The sequence below is a fragment of the Anabas testudineus genome, chromosome 18 (genome assembly GCF_900324465.2).
Source record: "Anabas testudineus chromosome 18, fAnaTes1.2, whole genome shotgun sequence".
Taxonomy (NCBI): Eukaryota; Metazoa; Chordata; class Actinopteri; order Anabantiformes; family Anabantidae; genus Anabas; species Anabas testudineus.
This window is the reverse complement of record NC_046627.1, coordinates 6,628,690-6,649,583: the sequence shown is the minus strand read 5'-3', so window position 1 is coordinate 6,649,583 and position 20,894 is coordinate 6,628,690. Positions and strand designations below refer to the sequence as shown.

The window sequence follows — 20,894 nt, the reverse complement described above, 5'->3', positions numbered from 1 at the left end:
ATTGTTATGCTGACGACACACAGTTATATGTTTCATCAAAACCAGATGAGATCAAACTGCTTAATAAAGTTGAGCAATGTGTAAAGGATATACGAGACTGGATGCTAATTAACTTCCTTCTGCTTAATCCTGATAAGACAGAAGTACTAGTTATAGGATCATCTGCAGCTAGAAGCAAGATGTTAGATCACACCGTAACTCTAGATGGCCTTTCTGTTACATCTAGTGCAATAGTGAAAGACCTTGGTGTGATTCTAGATTCCAGTCTTTCATTTGAAGCTCATGTAGATAATATCTCCAGGACAGCTTTCTTTCACCTCAGAAATATTGCCAAGATAAGGAATATTTTGTCACTAAATGATGCAGAAAAATTAGTCTATGCTTTCATCACCTCTAGGTTGGACTACTGTAATGCCTTACTGTCTGGCTGTTCAACCAGATGCATAAACAAGCTTCAGTTAGTTCAGAAAGCAGCAGCGAGAGTCCTCACTAGAACCAGAAGATATGAGCACATCACGCCTATTTTATCTACACTTCATTGGCTCCCCGTGAAATTTCGCATTGATTTTAAAATACTACTTTTGACATTTAAAGCATTAAATGGTCTTGCGCCGCATTATCTAAGTGAACTGCTAGTGTCTTATGATCCACCACGCCTACTTCGATCAGAGGATGCTGGCTGCCTGTCAGTACCTCGTGTCATGAAAACTACAGCTGGGGGCAGAGCTTTTTCTTACAAAGCCCCAAAGTTATGGAATAGCCTTCCAAATAACGTTCAGGACTCAGACACAGTCTCAGTGTTTAAGTCTAGGCTCAAAACCTATTTATTTAGTCAAGCATTTTAGTAAATAGATCTGGGAAGGACTCATGGACGTAGAGCATTATGGTGAACTGGTATGTTTAGATGCTGTCTTCCCAACTCTCACTGATCACTCGGGTTTGTTGATGGTGAAGTGATTGGTTGCTCTACATCCCAGGGAGCCCTCATGTCTGTGTTTCCTTCTGGCCCACCCTTTTACTTAGGCTGTCATAGTTAGTTCTGCCGGAGTCCCTGCTGCACTATACTAAACTACACGTCGTTCCACCCTCTGCCCTCTGGACCTGTCTGACTCGTCCTGATGCCCAACTTCTGGCTGGAGATCTCGACGCCTGGATCCACCGTTTGACCTATGGGATGCGTTTGGAGACTGGAGTTGGTCACGTGCTACTATGAAGTCGGTCTTGGCCTCGGCGGACGTCGGAAGCCGTTTCCAGGAGGTCTTGACTCAATGCTCGATAGTCCAGGAATGGAATAAGTCTGCCTGCAATTAACTAACTGGACTCGACATTAACTTAAAGACATTAACTGTTATACTGAACTGCCTGCTGCCTACACAGCATGTAATCACCCATATGAGGATGGGTTCCCTGTTGAGTCTAGTTCCTCTCAAGGTTTCTTCCTGTTGCCTTCTCAGGGAGTTTTTCCTTGCCACCGTCACTCTCGGCTTGCTCATCAGGGACAGTCTGATTATTATGATTCTTACACATTCATTGTTCATGTACTGTTCTTTGGTTGTTAAAGCTGCTTTGTAACAATGTCAATTGTAAAAAGCGCTCTACAAATAAAATTGAATTGAATTGAATAACGGACTTTGTTCCTCAGCCAGTGTGAGTTTTCGCCTGCGTCTGTGCAGTGATTTTCTGTTGTTCCTCTCTAGTTTAGGTTGTTACTTTGTTACCCTTTGTGTTATGGGTTGTTTTTTGTTGTCACATTGTTTTTGTGTTTAGACCAGTTTCTTGCTGTGTTCTTTTGATACCTCCCTCTAGTTAGTTTCCCGTTTTCTCTGCTTTTGAGATTGTGTTATAATAAATCCTTTTACATTACTTGTGTTTTGTGACTTCATTCCCTGACAGTAATCACCTTTAATGTTGACCCTGAACTAAAAAGACACAACACAGTGAAAAAAAAAAATCAGACAGGAAAGTACAGTTATTTTATATATTTTAAAAATACTAATGAGAAACATTTGCAACTTAAAACTTGTGACATTACAACTTTTAATCTGCTTGGGAGCAGTTATGGACATTTCAAATATTTCCAATTATTTAAAACAGAATCTTAACCTGACCTGAGAGTTTCCAGTTTACAGTGTGGATTCTCCAGTCCAGCAGACAGAAGCTTCACTCCTGAATCCTTCAGGTTGTTGTTACTCAGGTCCAGTTCTCTCAGACTAGAGGACTGGGAGCTGAGAACTGAGGACAGAGCTTCACAGCTTCTCTTTGAGAGGTTACAGCCACTCAGTCTGAAAAATAGAGATGTATAAGATGACAACATTTGTGTTAATCTGTGTTCAATTATCATCTTTAATGTTGACTGTAAAATTGTCATGATTCCAGCTCCTCCTGCCTATCTGCCCCTGATTTCGGATTTTGTTCCTTGTGTTTGTTCTCTTCTGTCAGGTGATGTGTTGATTGCAGATTGCCTGCACCTGTGTTTGCCCTTTTCCTTTATAAGCATGTCCAGTTTACCAGATAGTCTCACATCGACCTGAAAACAATAGTATCCAGCATTAATCATTGGACTGCTTATCGAATACAAACCTTGCCTGACCTGAAACCTGTCTCTGTCTGACTCCCTCCTAACCGGACCTGCCTCTGCTCTGACCTGCCTCTGCTCTGCTCTCCGGTAGCGTGAGTGTTTTCTGCCTGACCTGTTCCTGCACTCCTCTGCCTCCTTCCCTGTTCTGTCACTGAATTGCATTTCACTGTGTATGACCCCTGACTGTCTCACTCTGATTTTTGGATTACGGATATCGGATTGCTTGTGCTTGTGTGTTGACTTTGCATACTCTAACCAGCCATCAGGCTTTTTGCTCTGTGCCCCAAGATATTCTTTTTCCATACTGAAGCCCCCTCTTTCAATCTGTGACATCACTGGACCTCCTCACATTTATAGTATTATATTCTCTTTTGTAATAAACCTCATCCTGTCTTTTGGATCATCTCTGGGTATGGAGTCTGATCCTAGCTCTGTGACATAAATAAATAAAATAAAATGTATTCAGACAAAAAATTTAAAATAGGTATATTATAAACCTATACTGCTAATGGGACATTTCTGTAAGGAAAGGATCCTGACATTAAGAAATGTAAACTGTTTGGGTCTCTCCCAGTTATTTAAACTTCAGGTTTTCCAGTTCACAATGTGGATTCTCTGGTCAAGACTTTAATGGACATTCAACTATCCACATACTTACAAAGCTTTTTTAGCAGCTTTCACCACTGGCAGAAGCTTCAGAAGAACCTCCTCTGAAGCAGAGTATTTCTTTAGGTCAAACACGTCCAGATCTTTTTCTGATGACAGTAAGATGAAGACCAGAGCTAACCACTGAGCAGGAGAGAGTTGATCTGTGCAGAGACTTCCTGAGTCCAGGTACTGTTGGATCTCCTCCACTAGAGAATGATCATTCAGTTCATTCAGACAGTGGAACAGGTTGATGCTTTTCTCTGCTGAGGGATTTTCTTTGATTTTCTTCTTGATGTACTGGACTGTTTCCTGATTGGTCTGTGATCTACTTCCTGTCTCTGTCTGCAGACCTCGTAGGAGAGTCTGATTGGTCTGCAGTGAAAGACCGAGGAGAAAGCGGAGAAACAAGTCCAGGTGTCCATTTGAACTCTGTACGGCCTTGTCCACTGCACTCTGGTGGAGAAGTTTTAGATCAGGACCAAATAGAATGAACCTCAGAATGGACCTCAGAGAAGTTGACTGTTTTTCAGACAGCAGATTGACTCCAGAGTTGATGAAGGTCAGATGGACATGAAGAGCAGCCAGAAACTCATGAATACTCAGATGGACGAAGCAGAACACCTTGTCCTGGTACAGTCCTCTCTCCTCTTTAAAGATCTGTGTGAACACTCCTGAGTACACTGAAGCTGCTCTGATATCGATGCCACACTCTGTTAGGTTTGATTCATAGAAGATCAGGTTTCCATTCTGAAGCTGCTCAAAAGCCAGTTTTCCCAGAGACTCAATCATCTTCCTGCTCTCTGGACTCCAGTGTGGATCTGTCTCAGCTCCTCCATCATACTTGATGTTCTTCACTTTGGACTGAACCACCAGGAAGTGGATGTACATCTCAGTCAGGGTCTTGGGCAGCTCTCCTCCCTCTCTGGCTTTCAACACATCCTCCAGAACTGAAGCAGTGATCCAGCAGAAGACTGGGATGTGACACATGATGTGGAGGCTTCGTGATGTCTTGATGTGGGAGATGATTCTTCTGGCCTGCTCCTCATCTCTGAACCTCTTCCTGAAGTACTCCTCCTTCTGTGGGTCAGTGAACCCTCTGACCTCTGTCACCATGTCAACACACTGGGGAGGAATCTGATTGGCTGCTGCAGGTCGTGTAGTGATCCAGAGGCGAGCAGATGGAAGCAAGTTCCCCCTGATCAGGTTTGTCAGCAGCACATCCACTGAGGTGGACTCTGTAACATCAGTCAGGATCTGATTGTTGTGGAAGTCCAGAGGAAGTCGACACTCATCCAGACCGTCCAAGATGAACACAACCTGGAACTGTTCAAACCTGCAGATTCCTGCTTCTTTGGTTTCAGTAAAGAAGTGATGAACAAGTTCCACCAAGCTGAACTTTTCCTCTTTCAGCACATTCAGCTCTCTGAAAGTCAATGGAAATGTGAACTGTATGTCCTGGTTGGCTTTGTCTTCAGCCCAGTCCAGAGTGAACTTCTGTGTTAAGACTGTTTTCCCAATGCCAGCCACTCCCTTTGTCATCACTGTTCTGATTGGTTCCTCTCTTCCAGGTGAGCCTTTAAAGATGTCTTCGTGTCTGATGGTTGTTTCTGGTCTGTCTGGTTTCCTGGATGCTGTCTCAATCTGTCTGACCTCATGTTCATCATTGACCTCTCCAGTCCCTCCCTCTGTGATGTAGAGCTCTGTGTAGATCTGGTTCAGAAGGTTTGGGTTTCCTGCTTTAGCAATCCCCTCAAACACACACTGGAACTTCTTCTTCAGATTAGTTTTAAGATGCTGACAAACTGCAGCTGAAGTTCCTGAATGAAACCAAACAAACATGATCAATATAATTTCTAATGAAAACACAGTTTGACAGTTTCATGACCCTAAATGATTCACATTTCAACATATTAACACTCCACATCTTCAGCTCTCAGTAAATGTCTCATTTGTCCATGATGGTAAATGTTTAGAGAAATCCTCTTACTGCTCTGCAGACAGTCAGCCAGCTCCTCCTGCTTCATTCTCCTCAGGAAGTTCAGTGTGATCTTCACAAATGCCTCTCTGCTGCTCCTCCTCCGCTCTTCATCCTCACCATCCAACACCTCCTCATCCTCCCTCTGACTCTCTAAGAATTGTGGGTAATCTGGATGCACAACCTTGTGGATCTTCTTCAGCTCGTTCTTCACAAAAGTGACAATGTTCTCCTCCAGCAGCTGGAACAGAAACTATATGAATGACACAATCCAACTCAAATCATGGAGCCAAACATCAGATACATGTTGGACAGACTGACAATCCCCGGGTCTAAAAAGTGCAGCATGGAGATTATTGGGAACACAACAGATGGAAAAGTAGTAGTTGTACATGAACAGACCAGAAATATGGAGTCCAGGTGTGTTGGATGCTGCTGGGCAGACTGACCACTGGGAACCTCTGAACTCTCCTGGTCCACTCTGTGGAGGAATCATCAAGAATGAGCTCACAGTATGTCTGTCCACACAGAGACACACACAAGGTAAAGGTCCATGAAGAGAGATTTGATGTGAACAGTGAATCAGAGACTCCCTGTAGTGGTGAAGCTTTACTGTCACCAGTCACTTTGGTTTAGTCTCAGCAGCTCTGAACAACAGATATCTCTGCCTCCCTCACTGAACAATGCTCAAGTGTTGGAACAAGACATCTAGAGACAGAGTCTGCTTGGATCACACTGGTTGTACTGGGCAGCTCCCAGTCTGAATATGTTGAACTGTGTGAGTATGAGGCAGAGTGCTGCTGCTCACACAATTCACTTTGACTAATTCACATTTGAACAACTTCATTCCTTCATTAGTTGGTGGATCCTAAATGAATCTTCAGACGTCAGCTCTGGTACTGACACTGGGGACAAACAGTCCTCTACACTGACTTCAACAACATTAGAACTAAAGTCTTCCAACAGGAAGTGAAGAAGTCAAGATTCTTTAAGACATTTGTACCAAAATCTTCATTTGGAGAACTTAAATCACAAAGATTTGATCAGAGTTCAACATTTGTGGTGTTCAGCTGCTTCCTTTGACGTCTGCCTGCAAGTCAGCACTTCATTAGAAGAGGTGCAAACAGAAATCAACTAACTCACATCAGAAATATCCAAAAATCCAAAGAACACAACAATTTATCATCAGAGAAAGTTTACATCATATTGTTCAGACTGATTTTAAACTCACAACAACTTACTTTGTGTCTGATGAAGGTTGCTGTTTAAAATGAATAAGACGTCCCTTTGACCAGTCGCTCTTGAAGGACACACAGCTGGGTTCAGGTCCAGGTCCAGGAGATTCTTGTCTTTGATTGGACCTGATAGAAAAACAACTTTGGTGACGCTCACATATTCAGTCAAAGTTTTCTTCATAAATGAAAAATTAAATCCGAAGAATAGTAAAAATGTCCTGATGAAATATTCAATTCTAGATGAGACTTGGAGACAGAATCAGTCCGATGGTCTCAGTCATCTCACCTCTGAGCTTTGGTCTGGCTCTCATGGTCCCCACACAGAGTGGTTTTAGAGGGAGGGACTCCCTCCTCTCTGTCCTCAAAATAAATCCACATCCACATCAGCTCAGAAGAAGAAGAAGAAGACGACTCTCCGCTCCACAGCTGCAGAGAAAAGGCTCTGACACAGGTGAGCTGTTACCTGGAATGACGCAATACAGGTAGGAAGGAGGAAACAGGAGCAGATTTTCACATTAAGAGACAGACTGCTGTGTCCATGTTCTACTACTAACTGAAGTCTGAGATTTCATTCTTGTTGTATGAGATTCTCCAAATATTTATATATTTATTTAGACACAAGAGCAGAAATTGTGATAATAATCTAGATCAAGGTTCTACAGAGGTTTAGTTTCACTTACAGGACTTCCTGGTCCAATAAGTCATCTTGTTTACACAGACTGAACCTGAGAATAAACCTGGATCATATCAAATCATCAACAACATTATCAACTAGCCTGTTAATGTATGAAGAACAGGACCCAGGTCTACAAGTATCAACATGATATTTTATATCAGTTTCTGTTTAACTGGGTCAGATTTAGACTGTCGATACTGACGAGTAGCTCAGTACTAGTACAGATCAAATTCTACAAAACTCAACACCAATTTCTAAAATATGGCAGAAAAATAAATTAATGAAATGAACAAACTTCAACATCAACGGAGCCTCCAAGTAACAAAATGACATCACTGTTCTTTTAAACAGGAAACAGTAATGAAGCTGACCCATATGAGCAGCGTTACCTCGTCCAGACAAAGGAAACTGGGTCATCTTCCTGGAACCAGACCCTGTTCTACCTGGTTGTTGTTAGTCCCGGCTGCAGACATTATGATACCACTGTAAAGTGAACCATCAGAGAGACTTACAGCAGTGATGGCTGACAGCAGACACTCTGGGTCCTGGCTTTCTTCACAGATTAAAGAGTCCAGTCCGTGGAGCTGAAGATGTCTGAGCTGGTTTACTGCTGCTGGGAACACTGGGACTGACTCACTGAGACCAGGATCTTTAGACTGAGCTGCTTCTGGTTTCAAGTTTTCTCTACGTCACTGTGGTAAAACTGGAATTTTTAGTCCTTTGGAACAAACTGATGTTACCTCAGGGTTTGAGTTTTTCCTGCTGAGGGAGGAACTGGAACAGTCTGAGAGGAATGTGAACTGGCTGAACTGGTTTCATGACCCAACTTAAAACCCTCTAAAGAACCCTGTGTAAAACTTGGTAACATGGGAACAAACCGGTGGAACTGTGGAACCCTGCAGCCTGAAACTAGAAAGGATGAAGACCCACTGAGGAACGTGACCCAGTGGACCCACCTGTGTCAGTCAGTCTACCTGCAGGAGTCAGAGGCTAGTTCAGAGCTAACAGCTACGCTAACAGCTGTATGTTGTGTTGGTGCTACAGTCACAGCCTGTGTGCTGAATCCAGTCTGATGAGATCTCTGTTCATTAGACCCTGATCAATAAAGACCAGATGAAATAAGTTGCTTATTTTCAGCAGACGACCTCGATTCGATCAGTCCCCACATGAAAGCACTGAAAGTTCTTTTCTTTATAACCAACATGTGTAAATCTTTTGTGTCCATGTGTCTTTCTCGTCTTTCTCACAGCTCCAGTTTTTCCAAATATTACTCACAAAGGTGTTGGACCCTCACGACTCATCCTCATAGTCTGTGCTAACTTTGGTTAACACAGCTCCAATATTAGCACTAGCTGGCTGTTTAATGTTGGTGGACCGGTGTCAGCATGGACACTGACAGCTCTGCAGCTACACAGCTCCATACGCAGCAGCTGTGATCCACTGTCCATCAGAGCAGCATTAAAGTTAAAGCACCACTTCCTGTTACTGTTTTAGCTGATAGGTGTAATCATTCCGTTTAAAATTCACCCAGATGTAAAAACTCCTGCAGTCAGCTCCAGTCCACAAAGAGACACAGAGAGAACTGAGTTTGCACTAATCATCTGTCCACATATTCACTTGTCAGCTGCGTTCTCACTTATGGAATCAGAATCAGACCTGATGAAACTGCACTAGTTAAAGACAAACAGCTGCTGTTATTTTGATTGTTTTTATTGTAGACGTTTAGAAAAACACGGTGCAGACCTCACATGTTGTTGTTAAAGAGGGAAACTGACGAGGACTGAACCTCAAACCTCCTGTCACCTAGAAAACCGTCACATTCAAACCAGGTCTCAGTAAATCCTGGACGTTTCTCTGTGATGGACGTCACAGACGATGATCTCAGAAACTTCAAGTCCCACTGAATCTAAGCTCTGATCTAAACCTGAGTTCAGACTGGACTCAGACACTGAGGTTTGAAAGTCGACCACCTGAACTGTTGATGTGTTGATCATCAGCCAAACTACAGGAACTAACTTCCTGTAGTTCCTACAACACCTGGACTCACCTGTCCCTTTCACCTGCTGCAGTATCTGTGCCTCAGCTCTCTCCCTCTGGAAAACCTCAGTGATCAGTCAGGAAAGATCTGATGGAAATGATCAATAACTTGCTGTCAACACTGATCAATAGTCAGATTGTTGTTTCTGAACTGACTGATGGAGAAATAATCTGAGGATTTACTGACCTCCAGTGGTCACACTGACTCACTACAACACTACATCACACTGAGATTCACACTGATCATCAGGATCAATATGTACTGATCAGTATTGATGTTCAGATGGGAGAACATTTGTGTTGGGACTCGGAAAACAGCTACTTCACACATGTGGAGGGAAAAACAGCTGGAAGAAGCTGATGCTGAATTTTATTACAGCAAATTCAAATGTTCAATATGACACGTCTGCATCCTCCAAGTGTTGGAGGGATTGTAGAGAAACTTCGTCTTACACATGTTTTCATTCAGCTAAAAGCACAAATTAGTTATTTTCCTTGTTTTGTGAATGAAGTCTGGTCCATTTCACAGCTCTGAGGTCAGAAAAGAACAAAAACAAAAACAGAAAACCTCATGTTTCTGTGTCTTTGTTCTCAGTTCAGAACTCCATTTAAAAAACATCTAAAATAAGAAGAGGACAGATGTGTTTTCAGCAAAACATCGTCCTCTTCTCTGACTTTAAACTGTTCATTTGACATGTTTGAGGTGAAATGATGTTTGAACCGTTGCAGATGATTCAAAACTAGAACCGTACAGAGAACAAGTGATTTCCAGAAAACTGTTGATTCAGGTCTGAAAGCTCTGTTCTGTTCTGTGCTTCATGTATTTAAACTAAACTAAATCCACAGTCAGGGCTGAGGGGAACAGACTCATTATTCTGTGTGAATATGTCCTGAAGATGAAGAGACAACGAATCAAACATGTTGAGTGTGTGATGCCCCTGTCTAGAGGGTAGGAGCTCAACATACGAGGGAAGAAAAGGCTGTTTCCTCCCTGGTCCACAAACCAAAGTCTTACCACCAAGTCTTGAACCAAGTCAACAATTTATTCCTGGATAGATACTAGATAAGTACAGCAGGTTACTGAGAAATGACCTCATATACCTCATACCTGTGACCATGATGGGATGACGGTGTTGCTGTGGTTGTGGCTGTAGCCTGTGTTAGTAGGACCCAAGTAAGGAGTGAGATAAAGTAAAAGGTTTATTTAAACCAAAGACAGTGAAGGTAAAATCCCTGTAAAAGAGGGCGAGAAAGGAAACAGTCCAAGTTCAACAGAGTCAAACAGATATGTGTTAGAATAATATTATTAATAATAAAAATAATACAAAAGAAAAAGAGGAACTTTTCAAATAGTCTAAAATAATCATTTGGTCAAACGAATGTAGAAAATGAAGCAGACTAACAATTTCTAACAACCAGAGATTTCACGTGTTCTTCAGATGGAATCGAAACATGTTTTATTGATATAAACTGGGAAAAAAGTATTTCTGTAAAATCTGTAACTCTGCTTTTTGTCTTTTATGTACGACCACAAGAGCTAACAGAGACGCCTGGAGACGATGCCAGTCTTTGGTGTGTGGATCCCCTCACTGGTGGTGTGGAGCAGACCAGACCTGAAGCCTGATCACTGTGTCTACTTTCACCAAGACCACTCACAAGAAAACTAGCAGCATCCGTCTTATTGTGGCCGAGTGAAGCTGAGAGATCCAGAGATGAAGGATGGAGAAGTGTCTTTGATTCTGCAGAGTGTCAACATCAGCCATGCTGGAACATATGGATGTGGAATTGGAGGGGGACAAGGAGAGGTGACCCTGAACTCATCAACACTGTGAACCTGAAGGTTGAAGACTCCGCTGAGTTTGTGGAGTTCAGTGTGTTTGTCTCTGGAACAGCAGTGAAGCTGCTTGGTGAACGTGAGGCTGTCCTATAACAGCAGAAAGCCTGTGTGGACGTTCCTCTGGTTAATGCTGCAGCTCAAACAAGCACAGTGGACGTTTGTGAAGTTCAGTGTAGCAGGAGAAGCTGGTGGAGCACTTTCTAAACACAAACTTAAACCACACGCAGTCGACTCTGTCTTCCTCCATAAAACCAGAAAGAATCTCTGTGTTTCCATCACGTCACTGTACAAAGTGGTTCTGCTGTGTTTCATGTAGAGACAGTCTCCATCTAGTGTTCAATGCGGAGTAGTACACTCAGAATGACACAGGACAATGTTCAACAATATTCACAACAGAGTTGTTTCCATTTGAAAGACAGAATAGTAAATGTAAAGCTAACAGCTGAAGCTGAAATGTGACGTACTGATGTTGAATTTACAACAGGCACTAGTGGGCGTATAGACTTACTTTAAAGTTGGCGTTACACATATGAGAAGCTGACTGAGTGAACCAAAGTGAGACAGAGACAGCTCTGTGTGGGTGGAATAGAAATCATGATGTATTCAAAGACATTTCAATACATATGATTAAAGTTACATTACAGTAAAAATAACTTTCACCGACTCATTTACAGCTTGGTTCTGTTATTTTCTCCAACTTCAAGTTTCAAATATGAACTTTCTCTTTACAGATTTATCTTTCAAATGGACAAAACATACCGTCTATTTCCAGATTCTATCTAACCCACAGTCACCCTGAATAAATACCTGACTTGTGTGTCCACTGATAATTGTCCACTGATAATGAACAAAATGACCAAATATTGATGATTTCAGGTTCTTCAATGGGAAAATTTGCTGTTTTTTACAATAATAACTTTGATATTTGGGAGGTTTTTGGATTTTTAGTTGGATGAAGCAAAACATTATGAGAAGCTGTCTGATTTGACATATTGTACCTTTAAATCTGTGTCCTGGACTGATTTTTATTGATGAATGAATCAATGATGAGGATGAATGAAACATCACAGATCAGATGTTGGTGTTGATGAGACTTTGTAGAAAACAGCTGGAATGAGTGATGGGGTCAAAGGGCAGTAGATGATGTGACAGCTGATCCTCACAGCTGCTTTCTGCTCTGCAGGTCACACAACAACAAACATGGTGAACGGAGGAGACGAGGACGGAAACGGGCGAGGACGTGTTGGGCTGAGAGTCGACGTGGTGGTTGCTGCTTTGGTTCTTATCGTCTTTGTGATGTTCGTCATGAAGAAGATACAGAAACAACAGTTCTGCTGCTGATGGAGCAAGTGACCAACAGCAGGTCTGAAACTAAAGTCCGACCTGTTTTGAACCTGACTGTAACTCAGAGAGCTTCACAGTCTGTCAGTCAGTGTGTTTACATGGACTCAAGTCACCTGGTCACTGGAAATCTGAGTCTACGTGCAGCTAAAGAGTAATCTGATTACTCCTCCGCCCTGGGCTGATGTTGGAAGCGTGGTTCACAGATTTTATCTGTATGGAGACAGAAAAGATGCTTTCCACCACAAACATGTGTCTGTGACTGACAGCGCTGTGAGACAGACACAGACAAACACAGAGCTCATTTTTACAGCACAAACTGTCTGAATGAAAGAAACACACAGTGAAAAGTGACTTATTTAGACGTCTACGGGGAACTTTGTGTTGGTTTCAGTTTGAGTTGGACTTGATTTAGAAACGAGGCAGCACCATCTCTCAGCAGCCCACAAACCAAAGTCCCATTGAAAAGTGTCTGCTGTCATTAACATGATGAAAACAGCAGCAGAAGTCAAATCTGTATCAGCAGATACTCAGTATTTTAGGAATGGGGTCTAAATATTTAATGGGAGCTTCATAAGTTTAAGCTGAATTGTCTTCTATCTCATTCTGATCCAAACAAACATGTGATGTAGTTTGACTTTAAAGAAGCAGTTCTACGTTTGGGAAACATCCAGAAGAATAAATCCACTGAGCAGCCTCTAAAGATTTACTAGTAAATGTGTTGGATCATCAGATTCACACATTTCATTTGTCTTTCCACGTTCTCCTCTCATTCTTAAATGACATGAAGTTTGTTTCCCACAATGTTCAACAACTGGTTTCTACCAAACGTACCTGACTTCACTTCACTCACTCGGTGTCTGTGTGGTAGATGGAAATTCTCATGGAGGTAATAGATAATAAACCTAAAACAATTGTTAAAATGTGAATAAGTTTGGATTAAGAGGATAGTGTAGAGGATTCAGAATTTATTCCTTTGAAATAATAGAAATATGTTAAGATTAGAAACAGTGTAAATGCTCCATACAGAAACCCAGTTTGTTGTGTAGAGAACAGTAGTATAGTCTGTGATAAAACAGGGAATTCTCTGAATGTGTTCAGTAAAGTTCACCTGTAATGAATTAGTTGTGTCTGTTAATGTCCAGTAGGAGAGTTCTCACCGCGGTAGCTTCATTCTTCATAAAGATGTCATAGACTGAAGTCTGTGGGAGACATCTTTAGTGATTTTCTCCATTTTCAGGTATTTAAAACCTTCCTAAGTTTTGAATGTGTGACCAGTAAGACAGTAAATGCTGATTTAAGTTTGTTTTATAATGTTAGTAACTGTTCTAATAACTGTGTTCACAACATAGTCTGTTTATGTAGTGAAGGAATTAGCATTAAGCTAGCAAGTGTGGTACGATGTATGTTCAGTGTAACAACAAGTGAAAACGAGCTGTGTTGATTAATGTCAGTGGAAAACGTTTTGGATAACCCATAAAGAACATCTGCAAATATAGAAAGTATAAGAGATGGAGTCTGTGGCATATTTGGATTTATTGTAAGTTAGTACAAATGTAAATCAGAGTGTGCAGAGATGTTAGCGCCCAGGTTATAGTCAGTGTCAACATGCATGGTTAGCTCTACACGTGGTTTGAAATAGTGAAATTCAAAATGTCATGTGTTTATTAAAACATGTTAATGTTACTGTTACTGTATGTATTCAGACAGTGGTCAAGAAAAAATGTTGTTTATAATTAGTTTGAAGCAGTTAGATCTGTCAGGATGGAGGGAAACTAACAGAATAATGAAGACATGAGCTAATGTGATATTCTGTGTATTTCTTTTTATTTGTTACTGTAAAAAAGAATAATGAGAGTTACTGGACTGATCATATGCACATTTTGTGTCTAAAGAACATGTACAGAATTGTAGGAACTAAGACAGATGGACTGTGACTGAAGTAGAACGTAATGTCAATAGACACATATTGTTGAACATGGTTGCTTCTATGTTCGTTATGTTTTGTGAAATGATTCTTCATAGAGATCAATGTTTTTTACAGTGTTGGACCATCTATCATGTGTCTTATTTCTTTTCTGTCCTCACCACAGTGGTGTTGTCTGAAATATGATGATGAAATTTATCTTTAAGTGATTCAAGAAGTGAATAAAACTCATGTCCAAGTTAAATATTTGCACTAGACTGGCATCAAGTGTTTATGTGGCAAAATGTGTGATATTGTGTTTGTCCATTAAAGAGGAATTGAATATTTCTTTTCCATCGTCCATTTGAAGGTTTAAGGCACTCCTTTCCTCCAGTATTGAGGTAAATTCTCTGGTCACTTCAGCACCCTTCTATTTTTGATTTTGATATCTAATATTGACATGTGCCATTTTTAAATATATATGTATTTTGTTCAACAAAAATCCGACAACCACCATTTCACTAAGGCCTGCATATGGCACAAGTTGATTTAACCAGTCATTGTTCACATCAGGATGAAAAGTGTCCGATAGCTGCAAACACCCAGCATTTTGTAATTTCACATACAACAATATCAATTGATCAAACGTGTGAAACAGGTCTCCATGTTTTCAGTCTGGGATGGTCCAGCGGTTCAGAGCTTCTTTCAAAGATGCTCTCTCTTGGCCGGTCCTGAGTCTGCCTTATTATTTACGTTAGATATTTTATCACTGTTCTTTTTGTCACAGAAAAGAGGAAACCACAAACCTAACAGAGGGAGAAGGTGGGCTTTACTCAGTCTGACTCACAGAATCACAGAGACGTTGACAATGGAGGAAACACATCTTCAACGTCTGATCTGTAAGTAAAAACCTTTGTGTCTTTTCTTTACAGTGGTCTTGATGATGGCTCGGAGGAGGCTGAGCTCAGCTGTAAAGAAACACAACAAGGTAGAATCTGTTTGCAGGATGCAGGAGACATTTGGGAACTTTGCTCCTCAGGAAACAACAGTCGGTCGGTCAGTCGACAACATCCATGTCACGAGGTGGTGACACTTTTAATCTCAATCACTGAGCAGACCTACTAAAGATCTTATGATTTCGGGGACGTGGAGCATTTTACTTGGAGCATCTTTACATGAAAACTGAGCTGAGTGGAGTAAAAAAACTGTGTTCAGGTAAAACAGAGTAAACACAGAAGTACTGATTACTACTTCAGTTAGTGATGACTTAGCAGTTATGTACTGGTAAAAACTGACTTGTGTCTGTTGCAACTTTCCATCTGCAGACAAACAATACTTTACTGTTACAGCTTTAAATTGTGACGTATTACAACTGGACATTTACACTTTGTTTTGAAGGTTTTTTAGGTGTTGTTGATGTAATGAAATGAGAATAAGAAGTGACACCACACCAGAAAACCTCAGTCCAGCACCATCCTACAACCTTTATAATAAACATAAATCAACATCACTACTTCAGCTAAGAGTACAGAAATATACTGTAAATGTCAAAACATGAATAAGTTAAATGTTTAGTTCTTAAGTGATAAATTAATAAGAGTAAATCTATGACAAAGGCAGCTAAAAGTATTTGTTCTAAAAACTTGTCAGAGTGAGAGTTGTGTATTTCAGTTGATCTTTGTGAAGATAGTTAGTTACAGAGTGAGCGCTCTTTCCACTCTGTTCAATAGTACATCTTTGATGTAGTTCTCTGTCGGTACAGTAGTAGTTCATGTACATGCTGAATGTGCTCTATACGTTTGTACCTTGTTAAATATTTGTCTTTGTAAGTATGAACATGTTTATTGACATTAGAAGAATGTTAGAATTGTTTCCTGTAACATGATAAATAACGTGTGCATGTTGTAGGAATTAGCTTTATTCAATTCAAGCTACTGAGTGTAACACACTAAATGTGTAACGTTATGTATTATTTGTTCATTTAGTTTCTTTCTGTTTCTTTCAGTTACAAGATAAAGATAGAAATATATTAGAGATCAATGTACTCCTCAGTTCACTACAACTCCAGTAAAAACAAGAAAAACAAGTCTTGTATGGAGTCTTGTATTTTTTGTTAGCTGGCTGTCTAGATACACAAAGTTCACTTGTTGTGAGAACAGGAGAGTAAATAATTATATACAAATAAAACATTTAAAATTTTAGCAGTGAAAATTTAAAAATATATATATACATTAGCATAGAATTGTCTTTTCCTGCTTCTTGTACTTTAGCATACATGAGCGTACAGTGTGTTATTTTAAAACATGTAGTTGAATGAGTACTTTTAAAGGGTATGGGTATTTTAACCACACATACTGTTCTCTGTCAGTTTACTGCTTACATTAAAAGGTATCTTAAATTGTATTTATGTGTGTATGTTGCCAGTGTCCACAGTATATTATTATATATTTATTTTTTCATAGATAACATGTTGGTGGTTAGATACACACACTGGCTGGTTTTGGGCACGATGATGAATCCCTGACAATGTTGTGCAGCTCAGCCTGTGGTCAGATCTCCCTCCATGTTTATCTAGAAAGAAAATTAGTCTAACACACCTAACAATATAATGTAAAATCATATGTTTAGAAAAATTTAAAGAGCCGACATTGTTTGATAATATCACTCATCAACATTTGCAAATGCTGAATACAATACACAAACACACACACTTGAAAAACTTGAGCAAAACAAAAATCATGATGATTGAAAATTGCAATATAGGCTCACAGATGCACATAAAAATAGATGGAGTCGACATTGAAAGAGTTTAGGACAAAACATTTCTTGGGGTAATAATAGACAAAATCACTTGGAAATAACAAATAAAACAAGTACATACTAAAGTATCAAGATCCAGCCTCAGTGAGCTCCCACCCTGAGCTTCTTCAGAGTTTCAGAACTGTTTCCTGTGAAAACTGGGTCAGAAACTGAAGATCGGAAACACTACAAGAAGATGAGCTGAAACTATGAAAGGACACAGTTGTAGGTTTGTAAAACACATCTCAGAACTTAGAAGAAACACATTTGTAACACTGAAAAGAAGAAAGTATTTTTTCCACATGTTCAAATCTTATTTTCAAATGTTTGAACCTTGTTTTGCAGTTTTCCAATCAATTTTCAAACATTCAGCTCCTAGTTTCAGTGTTGTCAGAAGTGATACTGTCTCATCTCATAGAAATATAGAAACACATGAGCACAATCCAAACTAAAGTCAGATCATCAAACTACAGTTAGTCCATGGGACAGGTTCTGTTAGGTAGATATCTAGAACTTTACTTACTAACAACCACACATTCATGTTTCTGATGGTTCACTCTCAGAGCTTCTTTAACACCAACACAAAAACTCTTCTTCCACTTGGACACTTTGGATTTTGCTCCAAATGTTCAACTGAAACTTTTCCATCACAGAGACCAAGAACAAAGTTGAAGTGAATAAAGCTCAATTTGAGCTCAGTGTGTTGGTTCAATACAGCAGCCTGAAGGAACACACTGATGTCCTGCTGCAGGATACAAACACATGCTTTTATTCTGAAAGGTCCAGCTTCTGGTCCAGCAGCTGCAGGAGTCATTGTTTGATCAAGTCAGACACACAGATGTGTTTCCAGATGTGTGTGGATGCTGTAGACGAACCAGCAGCACTTACAGATACAGTCCATAACAACAGTGAGTCCACTCCTGGTCAGTATCACTAAAATGTCAAGTCACTTCAAATCGTCACCATTTCAGGAGATCTGACTTTAGTTGGACTCATTTAACTTCAAATAAAGATGATTGGAGAACAAAAGTCAGGAAACTTTCCTTCATGAAGTTCATGGATGTGTTTCACTTGAATCTTTGGTCTTGTTGGGTCATTTGTGCTGACGTCACTATGAACAGCAGCACTGATGTCTAATAATGTCAGTGGATCAAAAAGAGAAAGAGAGAAAAGACAGAACAAGACTTCAGAACAAGTCCTCTGGATCCTGGAATAATCAGAGCTTTATCTTTAAAGGACTGGAAGAGGAACAAGTTTACAAGGAATCATTTAGAACTGGTTCAAGAAGAAACTGATTGAATCCATGAATCTGAAAACGTGTGTGTGAGTGAAAGAGACAGACATGTACAGACTGAACTATCTGTTCAACAGAGACGACGTTTCTCTGACAAGACGACACTCTCAGTACTACACTGAACACAGAGACACTGAGGAACCAGGAGACCAGAACCTAAATCCAGGATAAAGAGGTTCAGTGAATGTGGTGTTGAAGGTGTGGAGGTGGATCAGTTTGTCAGAGGAGACTCTGTAGAAGGACAGAGTCCCAGCAGGATAGTCCACATACACTGATACTCTGTTAGAGACAGAGGAGGAGATGAATGTTTCTCTGTTATTGTGACAGACATAGTAACCAACATCATAGCAGAAAAGACTCCAGGACTGATCGTTCTCTCCAAACTCACAGTCTTTACTGTCTCCTCTCCTTCTTATTCCTCTGTAACTCACTGATATAAAAACCCCTCTGCTCCACTCGACCTCCCAGTAACAGCGACCAGTCAGATTATTACTGCACAGAAGCTGATGACACTGGTCAAATCTGTCTGGATGATCAGGATATGACTGATCCTCCTCCACATGTGTCACCTTCCTGTTGTCAGACAGTCGTAGTTTTCTGTTCACTGTGTTTGTGTCGATGGTGAGTTGACAGAAATCTGATGGAGAGAACAAGACACAATCCAGCTGCAGTTATTAATCTATCATCAGTTTGATGAGGACTCATGACATCAGGGATTTGAATTAGTGATGTGACAGTTTGAAGATGGTTGAATGTTGCTGCTTTGTTTTCATCAGTCTCATTAAAAACACACTTACACTTCCTCAGGCCTGGTCTCAACCATCGGACTCCACCAGGCTCCACCCTGAAAGGAGGAGGGGGGTCAGAGCAGCACATTCTCTTTCAGCATGCACACATGGACATTACATGGCTCTCATACACACAGTGTGTTCTGGTTCTGTTCTAATGGAGGCTTGTATGTAGGGATGGACATTCAGCAAACAACTAAGGAATTGGAGTCCTTATCTTGGAATTCTACGGAGCAGGGAGGTGACATGGAGGAAAGATTTCAATTCTCTAGTTCACAGCAGTTTTGGTGTCAGACACCTGCTTTCAGTCTCACTCTGTCACCAGACAAACTAATGTGACACCACAGGAAGCAGGAAACTGGAGAGCAAAGTCCAAGAGGCTCAACTCCACATACATGGACTCTGTGTGTGTGTGTTCTCCTCTCTCTAATGTCTGTGGACTGATCTCAGCTGAGCTTCAGACGTTGACCTGTGTTCAGAGGAAGTCTAGTTCACCTACAGCTACTGGATATTGATCATTACACACAGACTTTGTGGCTTCATCTGATTTGGTGTCAGATTTGTTGGAGCAGCCAGAGACAGAAAGTGAAAACAGGAGTTTGAGGAGAAAAACATTCAAACTAATTCTTCAACTGGGAACAACAAGGAGTTTTTCCTCTTTGACAGATTGTAATGATGAAATGAACATGTTCTAGTTCTGATTTACATCAGGATCTCAGGAAGGTGAAGATGCTTCAATCATCACTATTTGAGGAGACAGAGACATGATGCTGTGACCTGATTCAATCCTCTGATATTCATTTATTGTCATTCTGAGGATAAAAACTCTACCTATAAGGTGGATAAGGCTGCCTGTGTTGGGCTTTTTCTGTTGGCTTTTAGAGCCCAGTCACTTCTTTTGGGCTTGTTTTCATAGACCTGGTTGCTGGTTTCTCTCCTGAGATCTGGCAACAATGGAACTGACAGTAAAGCTGAATTCCCTGCTCAGTTCACAGAATCTAATGTAACACCTGATTTCATCATGTTTTATTCATATAAACAAACAGAGTCATTAATCATTAACATCTCTACTCCCTCTTCCATCAGACATTGTCTGTGGATGCAGCAGACCTCTCCATACCTGAGAGTGTCCAGTGTCCAGTGTGGATCCTCCAGTCCAGCAGACAGCAGTTTCACTCCTGCATCTCCTGGATGATTGTAGCTCAGGTCCAGCTCTCTCAGATGGGAGGGGTTGGAGCTCAGAGCTGAGGCCAGAGAAGCACAGCCTTCCTCTGTGATCAGACAGCCTGACAGTCTGCAGACACACAAAACAACACACAGGAGACTTGGTGCTGGGTTTTGTATAAACCAACATCACATAAACCTTTTTGTATTTGATGCAAAATCAGTCACATACAGTGGAAAGAAAAGTAAGTGAACTGTTTTCAATTTCCTAATTTTCATTAGTTGTTCATGAAATTTAATCTGATCTTCACCAAAGTTACAAATATAAACAAACACAATATTTCTAAGTTGATAAAACACCTGAAGAGTCCTGATCTTTCTTGTATTTATTAAACACAACCATTAAACAAACAGAGTGATGGTGGAAAAAGTCAGTGAAACACTGTCTGATTTAACAACGTCAACTATAGTCAGATGTTAGCAAACCTGGAGTCCAATCAATGAAATAAACAATGGAGGTGTGGTTTAGAGCTACATGTCTGTTCAATAAAGAGACGAAAGATCATGTATGTTTTATTTTATATGAAGCGCTTCCTTCATCCTCTAATAGAAGAAC

The 20,894-nt window shown here is 40.6% G+C and overlaps 2 protein-coding genes across 2 annotated transcripts in view; both read right to left on the bottom strand.

The window, feature by feature from the left end:
* LOC113168127 (NACHT, LRR and PYD domains-containing protein 12-like) overlaps positions 1–20,894 on the bottom strand; it is a 260,345-nt gene that overhangs the window by 183,651 nt on the left and 55,800 nt on the right. The gene's annotated exons all lie outside the window — the stretch shown is intronic.
* Positions 1–20,894, bottom strand: part of LOC113168131 (NACHT, LRR and PYD domains-containing protein 12-like) — a 46,686-nt gene that overhangs the window by 3,872 nt on the left and 21,920 nt on the right. Inside the window, exon 10 of the mRNA XM_033326628.1 lies at positions 2,109–2,282. Within this exon, the coding sequence (XP_033182519.1) occupies positions 2,109–2,282 (174 nt within the window). The remainder of the gene's footprint in view (positions 1–2,108; positions 2,283–20,894) is intronic.